The 26,851-nt window shown below is 47.5% G+C and overlaps 2 protein-coding genes across 3 annotated transcripts in view; both read left to right on the top strand.

Moving 5' to 3' along the window:
* The window catches only part of LOC137631020 (uncharacterized), a 326,574-nt gene that overhangs the window by 186,286 nt on the left and 113,437 nt on the right, over nt 1–26,851 (top strand). The gene's annotated exons all lie outside the window — the stretch shown is intronic.
* LOC137631019 (testis-expressed protein 9-like) overlaps nt 1–26,851 on the top strand; it is a 93,346-nt gene that overhangs the window by 51,972 nt on the left and 14,523 nt on the right. The window contains exons 6-7 of the mRNA XM_068362568.1: nt 17,872–18,006; nt 24,049–24,152. Coding sequence (XP_068218669.1) covers nt 17,872–18,006; nt 24,049–24,129 — 216 coding nt within the window. The 3' untranslated portion in view covers nt 24,130–24,152. The remainder of the gene's footprint in view (nt 1–17,871; nt 18,007–24,048; nt 24,153–26,851) is intronic.

The following is a 26,851-nucleotide window of genomic DNA, read 5'->3' on the forward strand; positions in this document are numbered from 1 at the left end:
GTCAGATCTGCTGCGTCAACCTCACTTCCTCAAGTTCCACGACAACCCTCTCTCTCTTCGCCTTCACGCCTGGAGACTATCGAGCGGCTCTTGAAGAAGAAGGGGTACTCCTCCTCCACAGCTAAGAGGATGTCCCTATACCTAAGAAAATCCTCTACCGTGGTATACCAGGCGAAGTGGGCCGCCTTTACGAAGTGGTGCTCGGAGAAACACATAAGACCTCTTAAAGCTTCGGTCCCGGACATAGCTGAGTTTCTCGTGTACCTTAGGGATGAAGTAGGGATGTCAATCCCAGCCATTAAAGGAGTACGGGCAGCCTTAGGCCAAGTCTTCCTCCTGAAAGGCATCGACCTGGGGACCTCGAGACACATAGCGATGCTGATTAGGAGTTTTGAGCAGTCCTGCCCTCCTCAAGCTAGGAGAGTGCCCAGATGGGACCTGGCCAAGGTCCTGAAAATGCTAAGTCGTCCTCCCTTTGAACCCCTCAAAGATATCGGGGACAAAGACCTCACCCTCAAGACCGTCTTCTTGCTAGCCTTGGCTTCGGCTAAGAGAGTGAGTGAGATCCATGGTCTGTCTTACGACGTTGCGCACTCCAAAGGGTGGAAGGAAGTGTCCTTCAGGTTCGTACCCTCCTTTGTGGCGAAGACTCAGAACCCAGCAGTCTGGGACCCGAAGTTTGAAGGTTTCTCAATTCCGGCCATTCCCAAGACAGGCAATACGGAAGACTTGAAGTTATGCCCAGTAAGGACGCTCAGGAAGTACCTGGAAAGGACGGCTCATCTCCGACCAGGTGCCAAGAACCTCTTCGTCTCCACAGGTGTTAATAAGAAGCAAGTCTCCAAGAACACCATTTCCTTCTGGCTGAGACAAGTCATCGCTAGAACCTATGAAGAGGATAAGATGGCAGTGCCAGGCACTCTCCGCCCCCATGACATCAGGGGCCTGAGCACCTCCTTGGCCTTTGAGAGAAACATGGCGGTGGGACAGATCCTACAAGCTGGCACTTGGTCGCACCAGTCGACCTTTACTGCCCACTATCTCAAGGATTATTCAAGGAAATCCTTGGATGGATTCTCCATTGGGACAGTCATCGCCGCCCTCCAATCTGTGTAGCGGTAGGCTAGAAGATGTCCCCAACGGGGAATAAATTCTTCGCTACTTCATCAGGAGAAAATCAATAGAAGAAATTTTAAGAGGTGAGTCTTAGATAATAGCGTAAGGTTCCGCAGTTACCCTCTCTCCGCTTTCTGATAGGCCCCGCATTCCTTAGCCCTTTAGGCACTATGTGCCGAACCAAGTGGCAGAATGGCACTCCCGCCTCCTAAAGTATAAGTCTCCACAGAAAAGTAGTTCTCGGTGAGTATTTGTGTCGGAACAAATAAAAAATTTTAAACAATTTTTATTTTTCCTAACATACTCACCGAGAACTACTTTTCGGGTAATGGCCCTCCCTTCCGTCCCTGAGTGCCATCCTTCCATTGCCAAGTTGGGCTAAACGACGAACTTAATGGCGATGCTGACCCAGAGAGGCAGTGACCTGCCCTAATCCTGCCCTCAGGGCGCATTCTCTGGCGGCGGGGGTAAACCTATATAGAGCGGGGTAAGGGGGGTAACGGCGGGAAAACCTTGGTCGAGATTGAGAGGTCACCAAGTGACTCCACAGAAAAGTAGTTCTCGGTGAGTATGTTAGGAAAAATAAAAATTGTTTAAAATTTTTGATATTTTCAGAAGAGTATCAACATTAGAATAAATCTTTCATACATAAACTATAAAAGCTTTAAAAATGCAAGAGAAAGAGAAATAAGATAGAACTGTGTGCCCGAGTGTATCCTTAAGGAAGGGAACTCTAACCCAAGACAGTGGATGCTCCTATGCCTGTGAACCCAACACTGTATTTGTGTTGTGAGTTCCAGTGAGTGTGTTTGCAACTTCCCCTGTAACAGTATTCCCCAGTGTTATGGTTCCTGTTGCAGCAACCCATGTGGTTTCTCCCCTTGGGAGCTTTATTGTTGATGGTTGCCTAGACCTAACTTCTCTGCTTACAGAGCATTAACCCCTTCACTAAGAGGCCGTGGATCCACTGCTTAAGCTGTGTATGAGATTTGTCACCATCGGATATACATGCTCACTGTATAATAACTTTCATTTCAATGTTTATTTGTTTTACTGCTGATTACAAAATAAATATTTCAGAAGTTTACTTTATCTTTCATTGTATTTCACTATAAACAACCAAAATATTTTTTCCATTCATTCATTACCACGCCTCAAGTCCTGACCAAAGACAAGTGACTCTGTGACGCTCACCTCACCTCCCAGACGCCTAGTTGGGTAACATAGTGCAATCATACATTGCTGCCATACCCACCAGTTTTCTTCTATTGGTCGTAACAAAGCACACGCCAAACACTTAACTTTAAAATATCTCAGGTTTATGTAGTCAGGAAATATAAAAATTGTTTTTAAAATTTGTTTGTTCCGTAACCGAAATACAAACCACGCTATTTACAAAGGGTTTACTTTTAGCGCAGCTGAAATGACGAGCCAATAGTTTTTAACGAGGGTTAATTACCCCCGCGCTAGTTAGCGGGGGGTGGGGAAGGGTAGCTTGCTACCCCTCCCCCCTCCACACACCGGTGACTTGCTTCACTTCACTTTTGGTTCGGCGGTGATCAGACGTGTCTGTTCATCGCCTTCGTGACAGCCTTTAATTTTCTTCTTTTTCTTTTCAGCTTGTGTGATTGGTTGGAAGTTGACCTTCAGTTATTTTCTTTTATTTAATATGCGGACATGCCCTGGAGTTGCCGGCCGTCCTTGTGGGACTTTCATGTCGGACGTGATTACGGATCCTCACACCCTCTGCCCTCAATGTCGGGGCCGACGGTGCGACCAGGATAACATGTGCCGTGAGTGCAGGGAGTGGTCTGCCTCCCAGTGGGAGAGGTTTGGCCGTCGGCGTAAGAAGAAGTCCAAGAGAGACCGTTCTCCTCCGGGGTTAGCCTTGAAGGAGGAAGGTTCTCGGGACTCTTCTTCCGCCGCCCAAACCTCCTCCGAAGCTCCCCCTCGTCCGCCTCCTAAGGAGAGTCGTCCGAGTGGGAGCGCAGGCCCTTGTTCTGTTTCCCTACCTTCGGTGGGGGGAGAGGGCGTCGCCTCCCATAGCGAGGCGGTTCCCCCTCCTCCTCCGGGGGAGGTTATTGATAATAATGCTTTATCCAGTGATGATTTGTTACAGATTTGGTCGTCCCTGGGGCTTAAGGGCTTGCCCTCCAGGGTCGCTCTTATTGACCTTGTCTCGTTGGGGGCCGCTGTTAAACAGTCGCCGGTGGTAGCGGAGGTAGACCCTCTGTCTATTGTCGACGTCGTGGTGACAGAGGCCTCCGACGTGGCTGGGCCTTCCGACGCAGGTGCTGTTGCTGGTGATGGTGCTCTAGGCTCTCCTCCTCCTCCCGTGCATCCTTCGAAGGGGGAAGTGAGTCCTTCGGTCTCGACTGCTGCCCAGCTTCCTTCTGAGGGAAGTGTTTTGAAGGAGACTCCCCTTCGGAGGACCGATGGTCCCGACGATCTCCCCCGAGGCCGCCTCCGCCGTAAGGCTCACCGCCCTCTACGCCACAAGGGCCTCCCTTCCCCTTACAGGGGGACTAAGAGGCGCCTTTTTGGGTCTTCGTCCTCCGGGGGGGACTCTCCTCGTCAGCCTCAACCGACTGCTCCGCCCTCCTTGAACCTCTCTGCAGACCGCTCACCATCTCCTGCCGGATCTTCGCCTTCTGGAGAACTCGTCACCCGACGGGCAACGGTCCCTTCGGGGCTAAGGGATTCTTCCCTTACGCGAGCAGGGCCAGCGCACAAGCGCTCTCCTGCTCGCCAGCGATCTCCTGCTCGCCAGCGATCTCCTGCTCGCCAGCGATCTCTTGCTCGCCAGCGATCTCCTGCTCGTCGACGATCTCCTGCTCGCCAAGACTCTCCTGCTCGCCGACGCTCACCTGCTCGTCGGCTCTCTCCTGAGGTTCGCCCCCCTCGCCAGCGCTCTCCTGCTCGTCAGCTCTCTTCCGAGCGTCAGCGCTCATTTGAGGACCATCGCCCTGCGGTCTCTGACCACCCTTTAGTTCCTGCTGAACTCCCTGCTCACCATCCACCTGGTCCTGTGGCTACGCAACATCGTGCTGCGCGTGTGTCAGAAACACATGTTCGCCAACGCGCCAGCGATCTTCCCGTTCCTGCTCGTGAACCTATCCTCTCACAGGACACGCGTCGACCTTCTGCTCGCCAGCGATCACCAGCTCGCCAGCGATCACCAGCTTGCCAGCGATCACCAGCTCGCCAGCGATCACCAGCTCGCCAGCGATCACCAGCTCGCCAGCGATCACCAGTTCGCCAGCGATCACCTTCACATGCTGCCCGCCATCGCACGAACCTGCATGATCGCCCGCTTACGCATGCTGCTCCTCATCGCACTACCCTGAACGATCGCCCTCCTGCGGATGCTGATCACCATCGCACCCTTTCTCGCGATCATTCACCTGCGCATGCTGCTCGCCATCGCACAACCCTGCACAATCGCCCGCTTACGCATGCTGCTCCTCATCGCACAACCCTGAACGATCGCCTTCCTGCGGATGCTGATCACCATCGCACCCTTTCACGCGATCATTCACCTGCGCATGCTGCTCGCCATCGCACAACCCTGCACGATCGCCCGCTTACGCATGCTGCTCCTCATCGCACAACCCTGAACGATCGCCCTCCTGCGGATGCTGATCACCATCGCACCCTTTCACGCGATCATTCACCTGCGCATGCTGCTCGCCATCGCACAACCCTGCACGATCGCCCGCTTACGCATGCTGCTCCTCATCGCGCAACCCTGAACGACCGCCCTCTTGCGCGCGATCATTCACCTACACATGCTGCTCGCCATCGCTTACCATCACGTGGTCATTATCGCCAGCGATCTTCTTCACCTACGCGGCAGCACGATCCCTCGCCGTCGCGCCATCGCTTGCGTTCGTCGCCTCGGACACGTGTTCATTTACCTGCCCACCCTCACGCCCACTCGCCTGCGCGCCCGCGCGATCGCTCGCCTGCGCGCCCGCGCGACCGCTCGCCTGCGCGACCGCTCGCCTGTGCGCCCGCGCGATCACCCGCGCAACCATTCGCCTTTGCGCGACCGTTCACCCTCGCGCGACCATAGTTCGCGGCGAATTCCACAGCCGGTGGTAGCAGCAGGGACGCGTGCTCCTAGACGGCACTCGGGATCACCTCCATCCAAGCACAGGTTGGTATTGCAGGACGAGGACAGGTCATTACAGCATTCTTCCCCACCTTCTTTTCAGGCAGGTACCGTCGTGTCCACTCCAAAGGATCGCCCGATCCCTTTCACCTTAGCGAGGATTTCGGACTCTGTGTCCTTTGAGCAGCAGACTTGGTTTGGTCCGCTGGCACGGGCGTTAGTGAGGGTTATGAAACCAGCACTCGCCGGCCAGGGTAACAAACCAGCGGCTGTCTCTCCTACGCTGAAGAGAAAGAGAGGAGTGGACTTCGTGGTGACTTCCCCCAGGGCGAAGTTGGTTCCCAAGAGGTCGGTCTCGAGGGTCCCCTCTCCTGCACGAGTACTCTCTCCTTCTCCCGTGGACGAGGCCTTTCCGTCCTCAGGTGAGTCCAGTGGGCCGGTAGTCTTCCCCTCGGCACCAGGGGGGGAGACTTCGCTTCAGGCAGGAGAATCGTCTCGTGAGGAAGGGGCCCCTCGAACCTCGTTGTTGGGATCCTGTATCCCTCCTAGGAGGGAACCCAAGGATTCCAAGACCATCCCTAAATCCTCTGCAAGGATTCGACAGGAACCCACGACTACCCAGGGGAATGTCCACGTATCACCCCAGGAAGAGATTCCTGGGGCAGGAGACTTAGCTGCCAGCCCGCAGGGAGGAGAACAGCAAGAGTCCGAACATGCCTTCTGGCAGGTCCTAAGCCTGATAAGGCAACTTAACAGTCTTACGGATCCAGTCATCCCCCCCCGTGAAGGCAAAGACACGATTCTGGATGAAGTGTTTGACGTTCGGAAGGCCCCTAAGACCAGTGCAGCTCTGCCCTGGTCTCGGGGGCTGAAGAGTGCCAGAGCTAGGGCCAATGCTCAGCTCGCACTTCTTGCCTCCTCCAGTCGTTCCACTGCCGGGAACAAACTCATCCCTCCTCCTCGCCTTCAGCAGAGGAGGTATTTCGAGATCCTGGGTGAGCACAACCTCGCTCTTCCTCTCCATCACTCTGTGGAGGAGCTGGCGAAGGGAGTTCCCTTGGAGAAACTCTCTGCCCGGCAGGTGTCGTTCTCGGCGGCAGAGATCCTTAACCACGAGAAGGTCGCTAAGTGTGCCATGCAGGCCACTTCGTGGCTGGACTTCTGGTTAGGATCTCTGGGCATCCTATTGCGATCTGAGGACTTGTCCAAGGAGACCAATAGGAATGCCCTAGAGACCTTCTTGCTCTCGGGCACCCGCTCCATCGAGTTCTTGGCGCACCAGGTTACCACCCTGTGGGCCAACTCGGTGTTGAAGCGTCGCGATGCTGCGTCCGAGAGATTCCATCCGAAGGTCCCCGCCGTAGATGTGTGTAGGCTCCGACATGCCTCCCTCCTGGGGGAGAGCCTGTTTGAGCCTCAAGACTTGGAGCGAACGGCTGAGAGGTGGAGGAAATCCAGCACGGACTCCTCCACAGGGCCCTTAGAACTCGGCCCTATAAGCCTCCAGCCCCGCCACAACAGCAGCAACAGCCTCGTAAGGCTCCAAAACAGGCACCGGCAGCTAAGAAAGTGGTGTCTAAGCCCCAGCCCTTTCCAGCCAAGGTCAAGAGGGGTGGTAAGTCCTCCAGGGGAGGCAAGACTTCTAGGGGTGGCGGCCACGGCCGCAAGCCCTAGGGGTGGCAGTCCCCCTGCGTGTCCACCTGTGGGGGGATGCCTTCAGCGTTGCGTCCGCAGGTGGCAACATCTCGGGGCCGATGCTTGGACGATCTCAGTGATCGGCCAAGGTTATCGCGTCCCGTTCACGTCATCTCAACCTCCCCTGACAGCGAATCCAGTGTCGTTGAGCTCCTATGCCATGGGATCGGCAAAGGGGCTGGCCCTCCAGGCCGAAGTCAAGACCATGTTCGAGAAGGGTGCTCTCCAGGAGGTCGTGGACGGCTCTCCAGGCTTCTTCAGTCGACTCTTTCTTGTAAAGAAGGCTACTGGAGGCTGGAGACCCGTCATCGATCTCTCGGCTCTGAACAGGTTTGTCAAACAAACCCGGTTCAGCATGGAGACAGCAGACACGGTCAGACTTGCGGTGAGACCACAAGACTTCATGTGTACACTGGATCTAAAGGATGCGTACTTCCAGATCCCAATCCATCCGTCTTCCAGGAAGTACCTGAGATTCTGCCTAGACAACAAGATCTACCAGTTCAAGGTGCTGTGTTTCGGTCTCTCCACAGCTCCTCAGGTGTTCACCAGAGTGTTCACCCTGATTTCGACTTGGGCGCACAGGAACGGCATTCGTCTCCTTCGTTACCTAGACGATTGGCTGATCCTAGCAGACTCGGAGTCGACCCTTCTTCGACACCGAGACAGGCTTCTAGATCTTTGCCAGGATCTGGGGATCGTGGTAAACCTCGAGAAGTCCTCTCTGCAGCCGTCCCAACGACTGGTTTATCTAGGCATGCTAATAGACACCAATCTCCACAAAGCCTTTCCATCAGACGACCGGATAGCAAGGCTGAGGAGGGTGGCGGAACCTTTCCTCAGGCGAAAAGAACTCCCCGCCCAATCGTGGTTGCGTCTCTTGGGCCACCTATCCTCCCTGGCCCGTCTGGTTCCAAACAGCCGCCTCAGGATGAGATCCCTTCAATGGCGGCTCAAGTCCCGGTGGAATCAAGGATCCGATTCCCCGGACACTCTGATCCCAATGGGGTCTCTGGAACAGACGGACTTGCGGTGGTGGCTGGCCGACGAGAACCTGCGAAAGGGAGTGAGTCTTCTCGTCCTTCCCTCGGAATTGACTCTGTTTTCGGACGCGTCAAAAGAAGGGTGGGGGGCGCACGTTCTGAACCAGAGGGCCTCAGGCCTTTGGTCAGAATCAGAAAAGTGCCTACACATCAACCTGCTAGAATTGAAGGCCGTCTTTCTGGCCCTTCAACAGTTCCAACGGTTCCTGGCGGGTCACTCCGTGGTGGTGATGAGCGACAACACCACGGTAGTGGCTTATATCAACAAGCAGGGAGGCACTTTTTCGCAACAGCTATCCCATCTTGCAGTAGAGACTCTGAGGTGGACCGAAACCCACTCGATAACACTATCAGCTCGCTTCATTCCTGGCAAGAGGAATGTGCTCGCCGACAGTCTGAGCAGGGCTTCGCAGATAGTGAGTACCGAGTGGTCTTTGGATCCTCAGATAGCCAACAAAGTCCTGACTTTGTGGGGTTCCCCGACGGTGGACTTGTTCGCGACAGCCTTGAACTTCAAGCTGCCCCTGTACTGCTCACCAGTCCCGGACCCCAAGGCACTCTGGCAAGATGCTTTCCAGCAACGGTGGGACAACATCGACGTGTACGCCTTCCCACCATTCTGTCTGATGAGAAGGGTGCTCAACAGGACCAGACTATCGGTCAACTGTTCCATGACTCTAGTAGCTCCGCTATGGCATCACGTGGAATGATTTCCGGACCTTCTGCAAGTCCTGACGGAACTCCCAAGGGAGCTTCCTCCACGACACGAGCTTCTCAGACAACCCCACTCCGGTGTCCCTCACAGGGCCGTAGCCTCGCTTCGGCTTCACGCCTGGAGACTATCCAGTGTCTCCTCGCGGAGAGAGGCTTTTCGCAACAGGTTGCGGAGAGAATGTCTCGGCACCTGCGAAGGTCCTCTGAGGGAGTCTACCAAGCGAAGTGGAGAGTCTTTTGTGGTTGGTGTCGTGGAAGGGGTATCTCTCCACTCGATGCCACTATTCCAGCAATAGCGGACTTCCTTGTGTATCTGCGAGAAGAAATGCGCCTTTCTGTCTCGGCAGTGAAAGGCTATCGCTCAGCCTTAAGCTTGGCCTTCAGATTGAAGGGCGTGGATATTTCTTCATCGCTAGAACTCTCTTTACTCATACGTAGCTATGAGCTTACCTGCCCCCAGTCGGAAGTGAGACCCCCTCCTTGGAACGTGGTTCGAGTTCTCAGGTCTCTCAAGAGACCTCCCTTCGAGCCATTACGCCAGGCCTCCGATCGCCACCTGTCTTGGAAGACGGCTTTCCTACTCGCCTTGGCCTCGGCCAAGCGAGTTAGTGAACTTCATGGTCTCTCGTACGACATCGCCCATTCAAGGGGATGGGGGGAGGTAACGTTCAGGTTCGTCCCTGAGTTTGTGGCCAAGACTCAGAATCCTGGAGTGCCGGATCCTCGGTTCGACTCTTTCAGGATCGCGAGTCTCCGTTCTGTAACAAACGACCCAGACCAGCTGCTACTATGCCCAGTGAGGTGTCTGAGGTACTACTTGAAGAGAACGGCTGCAGTCCGTCCTCATGTGCGAGCTTTGTTTGTGAGCACAGGCAGGACAAAGAGGAGGGTCACAAGGAACACCATCTCTGCTTGGATTCGAAGGGTTATCCACCATGCCCTGAATCCTGACCCTCCTCCGTCACGTCGCCCTCGGGCCCACGATGTCAGGGGTATTGCTACATCCCTGGCCTTCAAGAGAAACTTCTCTGTGACGCAGGTACTTCAAGCGGGGGTCTGGAAGCGTCAAACGACCTTCACAGCCCACTACCTGCAAGACGTGACCCACAGGAGCCTCGATACGTTCTCTATCGGCCCTGTGGTGGCTGCACAACAGCTGGTCTAACCTCAGGCTCCTTTTTGGACAAGTAGCAGTAGGTTGAGGGCGTTGTTACCCGGTCTTAGTCTGTGTGAATGAAAGAGTATGTCTGACCCTTACTTCTTTCTTCATTCTCCCCTCTCTTGGGGAAGCAGCATCCTGGTCCTCGCATAGCTGGCCTCGACCTCTGCAGGTAACCCATGCTTCTTTGTGCTCCTAGTATTAAGCTTAATACTGTTGCGTCTCCCATACCCTGACGAGGTGGTATGGGGAACGTCCTATCCTAGAATTCCTATCTGAAGGTCTCAAGGTCAACTTCATAGGACGAGTCACACTCTCCTCCTCACACTACTTACGTAGGCCACTCGTTCCTAGCGATGCTAGGAACCTGTGAGGTACAGGGGCTCCCTCTCTCTAGTGCTGCTCACTAAGGGATCGAGCCCCCGGGCAAGCCGAAGTCAGTAAGGCTGGGGACTTTCCACCCTTCCTAAGGGGTAAGTCACCCTTTGTAAATAGCGTGGTTTGTATTTCGGTTACGGAACAAATGACAAATTCGAAGATAATTTGTATTTTTCCTAACCATACAAACCTTAGCTATTTACACATATGTGCCCGCCATCCCTGACCCCCAAGTCAAGTCCTACCTCTAAGTGAAGTGAAGCAAGTCACCGGTGTGTGGAGGGGGGAGGGGTAGCAAGCTACCCTTCCCCACCCCCCGCTAACTAGCGCGGGGGTAATTAACCCTCGTTAAAAACTATTGGCTCGTCATTTCAGCTGCGCTAAAAGTAAACCCTTTGTAAATAGCTAAGGTTTGTATGGTTAGGAAAAATACAAATTATCTTCGAATTTGTCATAGTTTTGTATTAGCAAAATAGCACATGCATATTTATAGATGAACATTCAATTTTAAGAAGCCCTTATAATTTGATTAAATTGGAGAGGTGGTTCCTCTACTATTACAGAATTACCTCTTCATGTTCTCATCTTTTTTTTTTTTTTATTGAAATAAAGCCTTCCATTTCATGAATGCCCTTTTTTAAATATTTAACTTAGCCGGTGAATATATAATAGCTGAACCTCCGGCGGCTCGACAGAAAAACACACAAAAACTCGCGAGCGATCGCTATGAAGGTTGCGGGTGTGCCCACTAGCGCCAACTATCGGCCAGATACCGCATATACATGTAAACAGACCCAATTTTTCTCTGTCGGCCTTAACGACAAGACGTATCAATACTCGCTGTATAACCTGGAGTTTTCTCAACATATTTGGTGAAGTACTTCCTTTTGGTTTGAGCTTTCGCAGTGCAGGTGTTTTATCTTCAACTTAAATCTTGAACTCGTTTTTGGATAGATTTAATTTTTGATGACTTTGGATTGTTTTTTGGACTTTCTTTGACTTTTAAATGGCCGACCCTTCCCTTAGTACGGAAGTGTGTTTTAGGCTTTTAGCAATTATCTTATCACGTTATAAATTAATTATAGATTTTCCTCTATATATTTTATATCTCAACCGCCTTTATTAGGCCTCTTCGATTAGCTTTCCATTTATAATAAACATCAAGATAAATTTTAATGATTTGTTTATATGCGACCTTTCCTATTCCTCCTCTAATCCGAGAGTAGGCGGTCCTAACTTGGAAACCGCAGTTAAACAATGTTGAGCCCTTTCAATCGTAAATAACTTTTACAGAGCAAATGATTTAAAACTTATTAAATGAATATTTTTTAGTAGATATTTTATGAAAGATTTTCTTTGAATAGTCTTCGTACTGTTTCAAAGATGAACTAACGTTTAGTTTATTTATGCTACGCAGTTTGCGCTCTATCGTTACGATAGAGAGAGAGAGAATCACGGTTTCACTTTGCAGAAAGAGTAAATCGATTCTGACGTTTTGTTCATTCTTCTTTCAAACTTAAATGTTTTAAATACTATTTTAAAGGAACTTGTTAATTGAAAAACCTTTCAGTTTTTTCCTTTGGTCAAATAACCTGTTTATTGACGAAAGGTAAGTGGGCTCTTCTCTTCGGTGCGAAATCAAGAGAGAGAGAGAGAGAGAGAGAGAGAGAGAGAGAGAGAGAGAGAGAGAGAGAGAGAGAGAGAGAGAGAGAGAGAACGTTCCGATCTTTATTCTCGTCCCAAGCGAGTAACGTTGTTCTCGAGTCAGTTTTTTACTCTCGTCCCTAGTCTCTGTACGGGGAGAAAGGATAAAACGTTTTTAGTTTTTATTCTCGTCCCAAGGCACTGTACGGTGAGAGATTGAAAACTTAGTTTTGAATGAACTAGTGTTTAGTCTCCTTCCCAGCCACTGATCTTTTTATCTTAATATATGTTTACTGTTTTTTGCTTGTATTAATGTGCTTACATTATACGACTGATTTCCCAATTATAACCTTTTGATGAGGGTAGAATTGCGTGCTTCAGGTAGAAATCAGTTTTATTCATACCTAATGTGAATTGTTGAAAAATTCGATTTCAGTGAAGTAAGTGCAAAACAGAAAATCGTAGTGATAAAGTGATAATTGCGCAAAGTGTTATCAGTGTTGCGACCGAGGGTTCGTCTGTTCGTGCCTGTCGTTCGCCTAGTCCGAGACCTCTTGCAAGCTCCCAAGCCCAGGGGAGAAGTAATGTCGTACGACTTATGGGTTCGAGAGGACTTGATCAGCGAACAGACGTTCCCTCTATGGTTTCAGGCGTGTCTCATCAACACCGCCCCTACCATAAGACGAGCGAGACGATTTTCTCCTCGTCATCCGAAGGCTTTTCGCATAAGAAACCGTGGAACAAGGTTTCGAGGCCCTTTAAGCGAAAGTCAGTCCTTTCAGGACAGGTCCAGCGTCCTGGTTGTAACCATTAGGACAGCTCTGACCCTATGCAGTCATCGGAAGACTGCTCGCCGCCTAAACAAAAGCGTAACACAGGCTCCGAGAGTCTTTTTGTAGGCAAGGTTTTGCAGTCACAGACGTTACCCTCGTCTCTTACCGCAACCATTCCCGTTGATCCTAAATGGGTTGTACGGCAAGACATGCAGAATAAGCTTGCCTCTCTTATGGAGGACTATTCTGTTGGGCAGGTTCACGATGATCCTCGCCGCTTAGCTGATCGAGATCTTGGCCGTCAGCCGCGCAAACGAGCCTTTGCTCGTCCTGTTGACATTGACGTTACAAAGTCACGTCAATCGTGTTTTGTAGAGCCTCACTCGATGCAGTCCCGTGTTGACTCTCAGCCGCTTGTGGACGTTCAGCCGCTGCCGCTTGCTCTTGTTGACGTTCAGGACGTTCACCAACCAGCATAGTTGACTTGTTTTGACGTTGAGCGTCAAGCACCGCAGTCAAGAGTTGTTTTGACTGCTCAGTCTAAGCAGTCAAGGCAGTCTCGAGTTGACGTCGAACGTCCTCCCGCACCTGTTGTTGTTACTGGTCAGTCCTTTAAGCAGTTACATGACATAGCGTCCTTGACTGATACTGTTGCTCCTTTGCGTGTGGACTCTGCTTGTCAAGCATTGCCACCACGGAAGGTCTCTCCCTTGCTTGAGACTCGGCTATTGTCGGACAAGGTTCCTTCAGATGAGGAAGTTGCTGATCCCCCTCCTACTGATATTCCCTTGAGGACTCTGTCAGACGGAGAGGAGCCTAAAGCTGCTCAGCCCTCTATGGACTTTAAATAAATCATGCTGATTTTTAAGGATCTTTGTCCGGATCTTTTTGTAACTGCTGCTCCTCGTTCGCCTAAACGTCAGAGTTTACACTAGGCCTAGCTACTTCGAAGCCGTTGTTTTCTAAGCTAGTGCTCTCTCGCTCTTCTAAGAGAGCTTTACGTTTGCTAGGCGACTGGTTGATCACCAGGAGGAGTTTGGGGGAGACAGCCTTTGCTTTCCCTACTTTTAAGCTGGCTTATAGAGCGAGAGTCTGATATGACACGGGAGAAGTTCTCGGGTTGGGAGTTCCTGCCTCTGCCCAGATAGACTTCTCAAACCTCATAGACTCTCCCTGGCGCCTGGCCATGAGACGCTCCAAGATTTTATGGTCGACTTCAGAGCTAGACCATCTCCTGTTAGGAGTTTTTTTGAGCGTTTGAAGTTTTGCTGTACAATTATGTCATGCATAAACAAGGCTTTCAGGGATGGCTCCAATGATCTGACAGCCACGTTCTCTGCAGGAACAAGTCCCTCAGGGATGGCTCCAATGATCTGGCAGCCATGTTCACTGCAGGAGTACGTAAGAGGCAAGTGCGCTCAATATGTTCATTGTCAAGACAAACTTCACGATGAAGTCTACCAGGCTGTCTTGACAGCATTAATGGAAGGCGACTGGATGGTCTCTCTCGACCTTCAGGAGGCATACTTCCACATTCCTATACACCCGGATTCCCAACCGTTTCTGAGGTTTGTTTACAGGAATGTGGGGTACCAGTTTCGAGCCCTGTGCTTTGGCCTCAGTCCTGCTCCTCTCGTGTTTACGAGGCTCATGAGGAATGTGGCAAAATCCCTCCATCTATCGGGGATCCGAGCCTCCCTGTACTTGGACGACTGGCTTCTCAGAGCATCGTCCAGTCATCGCTGTCTGCAGGATCTACATTGGACGTTGAGTCTGGCCAGGGAGTTGGGACTTTTGGTCAACCTAAAAGTCCCAACTGATCCCATCCCAGATTATTCTATATTTGGGGATGGAGATTCGCAGTCCAGTTTTTTCGGGCTTTTCCGTCTGCCACCCGAATAGAACAAGCCCTGCTCGAAGTCCAACTAATGCTGAAAAGAGAACGTTTGTTCAGTCAGGAGTTGGAACAGTCTCGTAGGGACTCTCTCATCCCTGGAGCAGTTTGTCTCACTAGGGAGACTACACCTTCTGCCTCTCCGGTTCCATCTAGCCTCTCACTGGAACTAGGACAAGACGTTAGAGACGGTATCATTCCCAGTCTCCGAACCAGTAAAGGCATGCCTGAAATGGTGGGACAGCAATATCAGTCTGAGAGAGGGACTATCCCTAGCAGTCAAGAACCCAAACCACGTGTTGTTCTCAGACGCGTCGGATTTGGGTTGGGGTGCGACCCTGGACGGTCGGGAATGCTCGGGTCTGTGGACCTCAAGTCAGAAGAGCATGCACATCAACGGCAAGGAGCTATTAGCAGTCCACTTGGCCTTGATGATATTCGAAAGCTTCTTCGAAACTAAGTGGTAGAGGTCAACTCAGACAACACCACAGCTTTGGCGTACATCTCCAAGCAAGGAGGCACACACTCCTTCACGTTGCTCGAGATCGCAAAGGACCTTCTCTTATGGTCAAGAAATCGAGGCATCTCCCTGTTGACGAGATTCATCCAGGGGGACTTGAACGTCTTGGCAGACTGTCTCAGTCGGAGGGGTCAGGTGATACCCACGGAATGGACCCTCCACAAGGACGTGGGCAAGAGTCTTTGGGCTACTTGGGGTCAACCCACCATAGACCTCTTTGCCTCCTCGTTGACCAAAAGGTTACCAATCTATTGCTCTCCAGTCCTAGATACAGAAGCAATCCACATAGACGCGTTTCTACTGGATTGGTCTCTTCTGGACTTATATGTATTCCCACCATTCAAGATAGTCAACAAGGTACTGCAGAAGTTCGCCTCTCACGAAGGGACACGGTTGACGTTGGTTGCTACCCTCTGGCCCGCGAGAGAGTGGTTCACCGAGGTACTTCAATAGCTGGTAGACTTTCCAAGAAGTCTTCCTCTAAGGGTAGATCTGTTACGTCAGCCCCACGTAAAGAATGTCCATCAAAGCCTCCCCGCTCTTCGTCTGACTTCCTTCAGACTATCGAAAGACTCTCAAGAGCTCGAGGCTTTTCGAAGGAGGCAGCCAGTGCGATTGCAAGAGCGAGGAGAGCTTCTACCATTAGAGTATACCAGTCGAAGTGGGAAGTCTTTCGAGACTGGTGCAAGTCAGCATCTGTGTCCTCGTCCAGTACCTCTGTAGCCCAAATCGCAGATTTTCTTTTACATCTGAGAAAGGTTCGCTCCCTTTCAGCTCCCACGATTAAGGGCTACAGGAGCATGTTGGCTTCGGTCTTTCGACATAGAGGCTTAGATCTTTCCAACAATAAAGATCTCCAAGATCTCCTTAAGTCTTTCGAGACCTCTAAGGAACGTCGTTTGGCAACTCCTGGATGGAACTTAGACGTGGTCCTAAGGTTCCCCATGTCAGACAGGTTTGAGCCATTACATTCAGCCTCCCTGAAGGATCTCACCCTCAAGACACTTTTCCTAGTGTGCTTGGCTTCGGCTAAAAGGGTCAGTGAACTTCATGCCTTCAGTAAGAACATCGGCTTTTCTACAGAAAAAGCCACTTGTTCACTTCAGCTTGGTTTCCTGGCCAAAAATGAACTGCCTTCTCGTCCTTGGCCTAAATCTTTTGATATTCCTTGCTTATCAGAGATCGTAGGCAACGAACTGGAAAGAGTATTATGTCCTGTTAAGCTCTTAAGTTCTATTTAGCTCGTACTAAGTCATTACGAGGTAAATCTGAGGCATTATGGTGCTCAGTTAAGAAACCATCATTGCCTATGTCAAAGAATGCTTTGTCATATTTTATCAGATTTTTAATACGAGAAGCTCATTCTCACTTGAATGAGAAAGACCGATGTTTGCTTAAGGTTAAGACGCACGAAGTTAGAGCTATAGCAACCTCCGTGGCCTTCAAGCAAAATAAATCTCTGCAAAGTATTATGGACGCGACTTTTTGGAGAAGCAAGTCAGTGTTCGCGTCATTTTACTTAAAAGATGTCCAGACTCTTTACGAGGACTGCTACACACTGGGTCCATTCGTTGCAGCGAGTGCAGTAGTGGGTGAGGGTTCTACCACTACATTACCCTAATTCCAATATCCTTTTTAATCTGTCTCTTGAAATGTTTTTAATATTGTTTTTTTTGGGTTGTACGGAAGGCTAAGAAGCCTTTCGCATCCTGGTTGATTTGGCGGGTGGTCAAAGTCATTTCTTGAGAGCGCCCAGATTAGGGGTTTGATGAGGTCCTGTTGTATGGGTTGCAGCCCTTAATACTTCAGCTCCTGGGAGTCTTTCAGCATCCTAAGAGGATAGCTGGGCTTCGTGAGGAAGACAGACTAATAAGGCAGAGTAATCGTCTAAGTCAACTTCCTTACCAGGTACCTTTATATATTTGGGTTTTGTTATGATATAACTGTCAAAAACTCTAAGCATATACGCTGTAAACTTAATTAACTCTGGTCTCTACCCACCACCATGGGTGTGAATCAGCTATTATATATTCACCGGCTAAGTTAAATATTTAAAAATGATATTTTAATTATAAAATATATTTTTGAATATACTTACCCGGTGAATATATAAATTAAAGGCCCCCCCTTCCTCCCCGATAGAGACCCAGCGGGATGAGAAAAATTGGGTCTGTTTACATGTATATGCGGTATCTGGCCGATAGTTGGCGCTAGTGGGCACACCCGCAACCTTCATAGCGATCTCTCGCGAGTTTTTGTGTGTTTTTCTGTCGAGCCGCCGGAGGCTCAGCTATTATATATTCACCGGGTAAGTATATTCAAAAATTTATTTTATAATTAAAATATCATTTTTCCATTAGCTTTTCCTATACTGTATATGTTCTGATTTATATTCAGTCAATCCACTTTATTTGCTGTAGAACTTATAAAGCCCTATGTAGTTTTTGTTTTTATTTATAATTTTATGCTGTACTGTTTTTATCTTAGAAAAGTGTAATGATTGTGTAAAACAGTAAAATTTTGAGCAGCAAGAAACTCATTACTGTACTTCTGACTACTTTTGTAACTTCTGGAGAGATCCATCCTTCTGTTGTTCCATCCTAGTTAGTAGATAGAGGGGTGGACAGTATCTTGTGAATCACTAAGGGACCCATTACACTGACAGCATCAGCTGGAAGTCCCCAATTACAGTATATAAGATTGGTGGATGATCCCTGAACTGTCTTTAGTTCTAATTACTTATCCATGAAAGTATTCTTTTGTGAAGAATATTAATTTGTATTTTATGTACAGTTACATACATGTTTATAATTCCTTTCAGGATGAACTGGATGAGCTGAGAAGTACGCAGTCAAGTAACAGTGCTCGAATAAAAGACTTGGAAAGGCAGCAAAGGAACTATTGTGCTCTAGTGAAAAAGCAGGAATTGTTGATTAGAGTACTCAATGAACAAAAGGTAAATTGCTTTTAAAAATATTCTGTGTAATGTATGTTGGTGGAAACAATCTCATTTGTCAAGCAATTTTCTTGGAATGCTGTACAATGTTGTAGACGTTATATTTGACATATCCAAATCCATTTAGAAATGCAATTTACCACCAGTTCAAGTTATTATTCTGACAAAAACTGATGGTGATACTAGAATAAATGGCCATTGACTAAACTGTGCATCCCTACGTTTGATACTTATCTTTTAGCCCAATGTACTTTATTGTGAAATGAGCCATCAGAAGAAAGCAAAATGCTCTTGAATTTTCATTTAGTCCGTGATTATGCAAACATATTTTAGAATTGGTATAAAGGTTAATGTTAGACAGACAAGAAATGTTACAGCCTCGTTCTACTTGCAATTTCAGAATAAAACTTAAGAGTTGCTTTAGTGTTTAAGAGATTACACAGATATAATAAAGAAATAAAAAACACCAAAATATTTGAGTACTGTACTAGGCATTTTTTTGGTACAAACCATCTCTCACAGATATAGAGGTGTGATGGATTTATTTCTTTCAATGAATGTGCAATTAGAGATGAACAATAATTCTAGAGTAAAACATACTGTACTTCCTTTTTAACTCTATTCAGGATAGTATAATAATGAACACCAAATGAAAACATGAACCATTTTTGCTTATTAATTAATTGCAGAAATATTTAAATTTCTTTCCAAAAATTCATGTAACCTCAGAAATATTGTGAAATTTTTTATCAGATATTTTCAGTAGCTTTTATAAAATGTTACCTCTGTCAGAGATGTAAGAATTCACTTGATTTATCAAAAATTATTCAAGAGAGGCAGCTCTGTAACAAACATTATGACAAACATGTGTCATGACAACAAAGAAAATGATAATTGTTCCTATGTGTCATACAAACCTTCATCCATTGATTAGGAAGATTATTTTGGCACGAGATGGAATTGGTTGTTGAAATGGATAATGAGCAGGTATCTGTGTAGAGAGGGTGCGGGGCAGGAAGCCCCACCCCTGTCCAGTTGGCTATCAAATTTGCTTCGACCGTTGTGGCATATGGACGTACTGCAATGCTTACCAAAACTGTTGATTCTTTTTCTTTAGTAGTGTGGTTGATGAATACAGTAATGGAATGGAAACATGAACTTCATGTTTGCCAGGGAAGAGGTAGACGCTGCAACTGCTTCATGGTGAAGCCGGCTGTAGATCTGCACTCCCTCTGTGCTTCAATTGGGGCATATCTGTTTGCAGGTTTCCCCTTGTACCAAGTGTCGATCGTGGCCTTTGGTGAAGTGGCAAGAAACACGTAACGCCTAAGAGGACACCAGTGAAGGTATCCACAGCCTCTGTCTCCTTAGGGTTGTGTCTCCTGCTGCTGCCCCTGCGCTTATGCCTTGGGATCGGTTCCTAGGAGTTCGCTGCTGGTGTCAGCAGAGCGCGGATCGACATCGTGCTTTTCAGGCTTTTTTTGGTGCACTGGGAACCCCAAGTGTTTGCTGTTTCCCTTCAGAGGCTGAAGGATCTTCTGTTGTGACCGTTCAGGCTGCTGGTTGACGAAAGACCTAAGGAAGCTCAAGACTTCCTTAGGTCTTTCAGGTAGGCTCTCCATGACTGTTTTGAGGAAAGTGGTAGCCAAGGCTACCTCTCCCCAGTCCCCCTATGCAGGTTTGTTATCCTCTGGCTCCTGTGGTACCACTGTTAAAAGCGGTGGTGAATCCCCAGGTGTTAGGGAATTCGGTGGTCGGTAAGTTGGGTTTGGTTGCTCCCACTCTGGCTGGCAAGATGCAGCCCTGGGCCCAGCAAAGGTAAGGGTAAGCGTAAGAATAGTGTTGCCGTCCATGGTGTGACCCCAATCCCTGACTCAGCACTCTTGTTCCTCATCCCTTTCCTGTGTCCATCACCCCTACCCTTTTGTCAGGGGGGTCCATGGTCTGTTCCTTCTCCCTCAGTGTCAGTGGTTGTGCCTCTGGGCCCTCTCTGTGTGGGGTCGTGGGGCCTTGTGAGTGTGCCTTCCCCTTCCCCTGTGACAGTGTGCCCCAGTGTTGTGGCTTTTGTTGGAGCAACCTGTATGGCCCCCTAAAGGGAGTGTCGTCGTCGGTGGTCACTCAGCCCTCGACCACTTTTCTTCCAGAGCCAAGAATAGGAAAAATTTTTCTTCCTCATCCCCCTCCTTGTCATTGTCTGACTTCAATTCCAAGTCTTCTCAGCTGAAGAGGAAGGAGAGGAGAGAATGGAAGGACAGGGCTCCCCGTAATACCACCTCTTTTGGGAGGGGTGGACGGTACCCGTGTGGTTCTTGCCAGGTTTTGGTATCCTGGCTACCTTGGTATTTGTCTGCCAGGAGAGAGAGGTGTATGGTCTCTTACGCAGTCTGTTCCAAGGTTGATGGAGGAGCTGCTGTGACCTCCATCTCCCTTCCTTCTTGGACATGGGATGCTTGCTCCTCCATCTTTCGAAGAGTGAATCTCGATAGAAAAGATGGTACTAATTCAACGTCATACTCAAGTACAAGCGCATTTTAGTAGATGAAGAATGTTGGGCAATAGGGTCAGAACCCCATGCCTTTATGCACAGGGCCGTGGTTGACCGTGTGTGCCTCACCGTGTGCTAGTCTCGGGGACTCTGGAATGTGGTCCAAAGCCCATGGAAGGTGACTACCTTGAGTCGGAAATTTCATTTATGAAGGTCCTTGCACTCATTTATTAGTGCAGTGCCCTGGGGGGAGGCATCCGTGGCTTCACTTTTGGGGAGGACTTCGGTAATGGATCGACACTTCGATGCTCAAGGATTGAAGCCCTCTTTAGAGTTTCTCTGGTCGGATCTTTTGGACATGGCTTTGAACCAAGTGGGTAATCAGATCTGTAGATCTGAGAATTCTCTCCGTTTTAGCAGGTCAAGTAAGATATTGCCAACCTTACTTTCTAGACAGCGGAGGTTCAACACGCCATTGAACTCTACAAGTAAACCCATCAGTTTGCCCTCTGAGAGTCTTACAGCAGAAGTTATATCCTTCTTGGTATCTGAGTCATTAGCCATAGAGCTTTGGCCTGCCTCTCTCCATGCTTTGTCCTGACTTGACCAGTAGTTGGGTGCAGTGACGTACTTCGTAAAGTTGACAGTGTTATTAACCCCAGAAGCTTTGGAAAAGCACAAGATCCTTGTGCTATCTGTGGGGGAAGGCAGTCATAGCAAACTTTTGGGCTAACTGGGTTTTGAAGAGGTGGGATGTTATACTTTCTAGCTTCTCAAAACAGGTTATCCCTGAGGTGGTGTCAATGTTGAGGAACTTATTGGTGTGGAGTGCCATGTCTCTCCTGCTGGAGAGTTGTATGCAGGTAGCAGTGGGAGTCATGGAGGACTGCTTTTGAGGACTCACTGAACCATTAAGCTGTTGCCTTCAAGGGCTCGGGCTCTTCGAAGGGAGTAGCATCCAAACCATTGAGTTCGGTTAGATATCGTGTTCCACAACGTCCACGACCTCTTCTTGAAAAAAAGCCTGTGCTTACACAGCCTTAAAGGAATATTGGTGGAGGGAAGAGGGGAAGAAGAGGGAAGCACTTGAATTAGGCATTCCCCTCTCTTCTCCTGGCAAGAGTATGGGATGGCTTATCTCCTCAGTGGGCAATATATCAGAGGCTTGAGGCTGAATCTTAGGTGATGAGTATCCTTTGGGACTGCTACTTATCTTTTCTAGACCTCTGGTCCCTCCTATCTCTAGTTCCATTTGATTTCTCGATAGTACACCCAACATCGTCGAAGGCCCTGGCCTTGCGGGCAGAGGTGGGAGTGATATGAGGAAAAACGCACTTTGATGTTATTCGAGACAGATCTCTGAGTTTCTACAGTCAGCTCTTCCTTGTGGAAAAGGTGACATAGGACTGGAGACTGGTCATCGATCTCTCTCTTCTGAATAAGTTTGTGCGCCAAACAAAGTTCAGAATTAAAACAGTACTGCCTGTGCGGTCTTCCATCAGAGAGGTAGACCCGGTCATCGACCTCTCCGCTGAACAAGTTTTTGCGTCAAATAAAGTTCAGAATGGAAACTGCGGTCTACGCTGTCTTCCATCAGAGAGGGAGACCTCAGGCTTTTAGTAGAAGAGGACAACCTGTTCATCAGACCAGGGCTCACAAAGTCAGAGTTACTGCCCCACACTCACGTCTAAGAGAAACTATTGTTGGGCCAAGTGTTGAAGGCAGGTGTCTGAAAGCGGCAGACACCCTTCACGGCCTTTTACCCATAAGTCCCTTGACACCTTTATGGTTGGAACTGTGGTGGCTGCTCAAGCAAATATGTAATCAGCCCTGCTCCCACATGAGACAAGGATGCAACTTGTCTATGGTAACATTTTGCACGTAAATCGGGAATGAAAGGTAGTGTAACTAGTTCCTTTCCTACATTCTTCTACCCCTCTCTTGGGGTCAGCAGTTTAGGTGTTACAAGCCAGTCGGACCAGATGCTGGTAAGTTACACTTCCGAGCCCCATTTTATGTAACCAAAGACGTATGTCTCCCCATTCCCCATGCGAGGTGGGGGATGATGAATCTGATACCAACTCATTATTCATTAACTTGGTATTTGATTTTACCATCCCTTTCAGGGGTATGGTTTCTCTTTGCATGATACGGTACAATATTTTGTATGACCTAGAACCTATAAATTGTACAACCCAGGGTCTGTTAGTTTCTCATCTTTATGTTAAACAGATAAGAGGGTGACAGTATCCTAGCTTTGCTTCTCCACTGATCAAGCCTGAAACACTTTCAAGGAAGATACAGAACCTTCCAAATTTAGTTCCAAGGGGGTTTCCAAACCTCTAAGCAGCAAGTCTCTGTAATTAAAGCATGACAGTTTGTATTACACGTAGGAAGAAATACAGTAACAAATTTTAAAAGTAATTTAACTTCCCTCCTCAAACCAGTCCTATAAGTCCTTGGCTGAAGTATCAAAAAAGAGTGACAACCGACTGGAAAGGGGATGGGGCTTCTCGCCCCACCCCCCTCTCTAGTCATATAACTGCTCGTTACTCATTTCAATGACCAATATTCACACATATCCTTGGCTTGTCACAGTAGCCTCAGCCCAAGATTGAAACCTTAACATGACTAGTAGGACTTCTTTGGAATCAGCAAGGGACGGGTAATTATTAGAACTTGGAGATAACCAAATGGGGCATATAGGTTACAATAAAGAATTAGTAGGGTTGTGTTAGAACATAGACTCGCATGTAAGTTTATATTTTGATGATGATTGACTGTAAGAAAAAGACACAATAATCATGTACAATTACTTTTTTGGTGCTTACTGATTGAATCCTGTAGAATTTTTTGTTACTAATCTCAGTATGAAAATATGGTTCATTTTTAAAAATAATTTTTAATAGACAAACATTTTCGAGACCCATGGCTGTCAATCGTCTGCTATACAAGTACTGTATGGATAATGAGTAATATCATATGCACAAAATAGTCAGTGGTCTCCATGATGTAACTAGCATTATTGGCATTAATATTTTTTTCTGCATTTTTGTTCATTTTGAAGTTACTATGGCTCTGCTTGATGTTTGCTATGACAACTCAATTTTTTCCTTGTCTCTTAGAAACAGATCTGTTGTTTTATGCATGTTTTCTGAGTCCATCATCTTACCACCATTTAGTGTTACATACAAACCCTTACTGTACTTCAGTTCCATGTGATATTTACCTCTGATGTGCAATGACATTCCTGTGGAAAGTCCTTAATCCAACTGAAAATGGATTTAAGTAAGGTATATGCTGAAATTCAATCTGTCATAACTTATTATTTTATAGATAAAATTGATAAATATGTTTTATGTTTCATTCATGGGTCATTAGTAAGTTTTGGGGGATTCTTAAAATCATTAAAGAGTAAAGACATTCCAAGCATGTTAGTTTTGGCTATGATTTTTTTCATTGTTAAGAATGAATAAATAGAGGATGGCCATTAATTTTACAGTTGTCTACATAAAATACTGTACCGTAAAATTACTTACTCTGTTTTTTATTGACAGATAAATATTGGAGTAGCCAAGACAGCAGCTTGTTTAGAAGAAAAGTTCTTGTCTATTCTGACTCCATTGCAGCCTCCTTGAAACAGATTCTCCATAACTAATAGGTAAAATACCTCTTGCATAACTTTTAAATTTTCAATATTTAACTTAGCCGGTGATTATATAGCTGCAACTCTGTTGCTCGACAGACAACTCTACGGAAAAACTCGCCAGCGATCGCTACACAGGTTGCGGGTGTGCCCAACAGCGCCATCTGTCGACCAGATACCCAGCTCTCAATGTAAACAAAGACTCAATTTTCTCTCTGTCGAGGTGTCGACAAGACGTACTTTACTCGCTGTTGCTAAACTGGAGTTTTTCACATCTATTTGGTGAAGTACTATATTCTAGTTTTGAGCTTTCGCTATGCAGGTGTTTTATCTTCATCTTAAATCTTGAACTCGTTTTGGATAGATTTAATTATGGTGACAAAGAGAGTATGGACTTTCTTTCACTTTTAAATGGCCGACCCTTCCCTTAGACGGAAGTGTGTTTAGGCTTTTAGTAATTATCTTATCACGTTATAGATTTTCCTCTATATATTTTATATCTCTCCGCCTTTATTAGGCCTCTTCGATTAACTTTCCATTTATTATAAACATATAAAAATAAATTTTAATGTTTTGTTTATATGCGACTTTTCCTGAGAGTAGGCGGTCCTAACTTGGAAACCGAAGTTAATCAACGTTGAACCCTTTATATCGTAATTAGCTTTTAAAGAGCTAAGGATTTAAAACTTTTTAAATGTAATATTTTATGAAAGAATTTCTTTGATAGTCTTCGTACTGTTTTCAAAGATGAACTAACGTTTAGTTTATTTATGCTACGCAGTTGTTGACGTTCAGGACGTTCAACATGCGCTCTATCGTTACGATAGAGAGAGAGTGTATCACGGTTTCACTTTGCAGTAAGAGTAAATCGATTCTGACGTTTTGTTCATTCTTTCTTAGCTTAAATGTTTTAAATTCTATTTTAAAGGAACTTTTTATTTGAAAAACCTTTCAGTTTTTTCCTTTAATCAAATAACATGTTTTTTTGACGAAATATAATTGGGCTCTTCTCTTAGGTGCGAAATCAAGAGAGAAAGAGAGAGAGAGAGATAGAGACGGAGGGAGAGAGAGGAGAGAAAACGTTCCGTTCAGGCGGGTAACGTTGTTCTCGAGTTACTCTCGTCCCTAGTCGCTGTACGGGGAGGAAGGATAAAACGTTTTTAGTTTTTTATTCTCGTCCCCAGGCTATGTGCGGTGAGAGATTGAAAACGTAGTTTATATGAACTAGTGTTTAGTCTCTTTCCCAGCCACTGATTTTTTTATCTTAAAATATGTTTTCTGTTTTTTGCTGGTATTAATGAGCTTGCATTATACGACTGATTTCGCAATTACTACCTTTTAATGAAGGGTAGAATTGCGTGTTTCAGGTAGAAATCAGTAAAAGTTTCGATTTCAGTGAAATAAGTGCAAAACAGAAAATCAAAGTGATAAAGTGATATGCGCAAAGTGTTACAGTGTTGCGTCCGAGGGTTCGTCTGTTCGTGCCTGTCGTTCACCTAGTCCGGGACCTCTTGCATGCTCCCAAGCCCAGGGGAGAAGTAATGTCAAACGACTTATGGGTTCGAGAGGCCTTGATCAACGAACAGACGTTTTCCCTCTATGGTATCGGGTGTTTCTTACCAAGATCTCCCCTACCATAAGACGAGAGAGACGTTGTTTCTCCTCGTCATCCGAAGGCTTTTCGCATAAGAAACCTGTCACAAGGTTTCGAAGCCCTTAAGCGAAAGTCAGTCCTTTCAGGACAGGTCCAGCGTCCTGGTTACAACCATTAGGACAGCTCTGACCCTATGCAGTCATCGGATAACTGCTCGCCGCCTAACAAAAGCGTAACACAGACTCCGAGAGTCTTTTTTTGTTGGCAAAGTGTTGGGGTCACAGACGTTACCCTCGTCTCTTACCACAACCATTTCCGTTGATCCTTTGGGTTGTATGGCAAGACATGCAGTATATGCTTGCCTCCCTTATGGAAGACTATTCTGCCGATTAGTCCGTTGAGTCTAGCCGTTTATCTCATCGATATCCTGGCTTTCAGCCAACCTAACGTTCCTTTGTGCTTACTGTTGACGTTGGCGTAGCTTAGTCACGTCAGTCAGGTTGTTTAGAACCACACTCGATGCGGTCTCGTGTGGTTTTTCAGCCGCATTTGGACGTTAGGCCACTTGCTGATGCTCCTGTTGACGTTCAAGACGTTCACTAACAATCGGAGTTGACTTGTTTTGACGCTGTGCGTCAACCTCCGCATTCTAGAGTTGTTTTGACTGCTCAGTCTAGGCAGTCAAAGCAGTCTCGAGTGGACGCTGTGCGCCCTCACGCACCTGTTGTGGTTGACAGTTCAGTTGTTGACAGTTCACAGACTGTCAAGCAGTTACATGACGTTGCGTTCTGGTCCGCTACTAATGCACCAGTGAGTGTGGACTCTGCTTGTAAAGCATTGCCACCACGGTAGGTCTCTCCCTTGCTTGAGACTCAGCTTTTATCGGACAAGGTTCCTGTAGATGAGGAAGTTGCTGTTCCCCCTCCTACTGATATTCCCTTGAGGACTCTGTCAGATGGAGAGGAGCCTAAAGCTGCTTAGCCCCCTATGGACTTTAATTAAATCATGATGATTTTTTTAAGGATCTTTGTCCGGATCTTTTTGTAACTGCTGCTCCTCGTTCGCCTAAACGTCAGAGCTTACACTAGGCCTAGCTACTTCGAAGCCGTTGTTTTTAAGC

The sequence above is a fragment of the Palaemon carinicauda genome, chromosome 39 (genome assembly GCF_036898095.1).
Source record: "Palaemon carinicauda isolate YSFRI2023 chromosome 39, ASM3689809v2, whole genome shotgun sequence".
Classification (NCBI taxonomy): domain Eukaryota; kingdom Metazoa; phylum Arthropoda; class Malacostraca; order Decapoda; family Palaemonidae; genus Palaemon; species Palaemon carinicauda.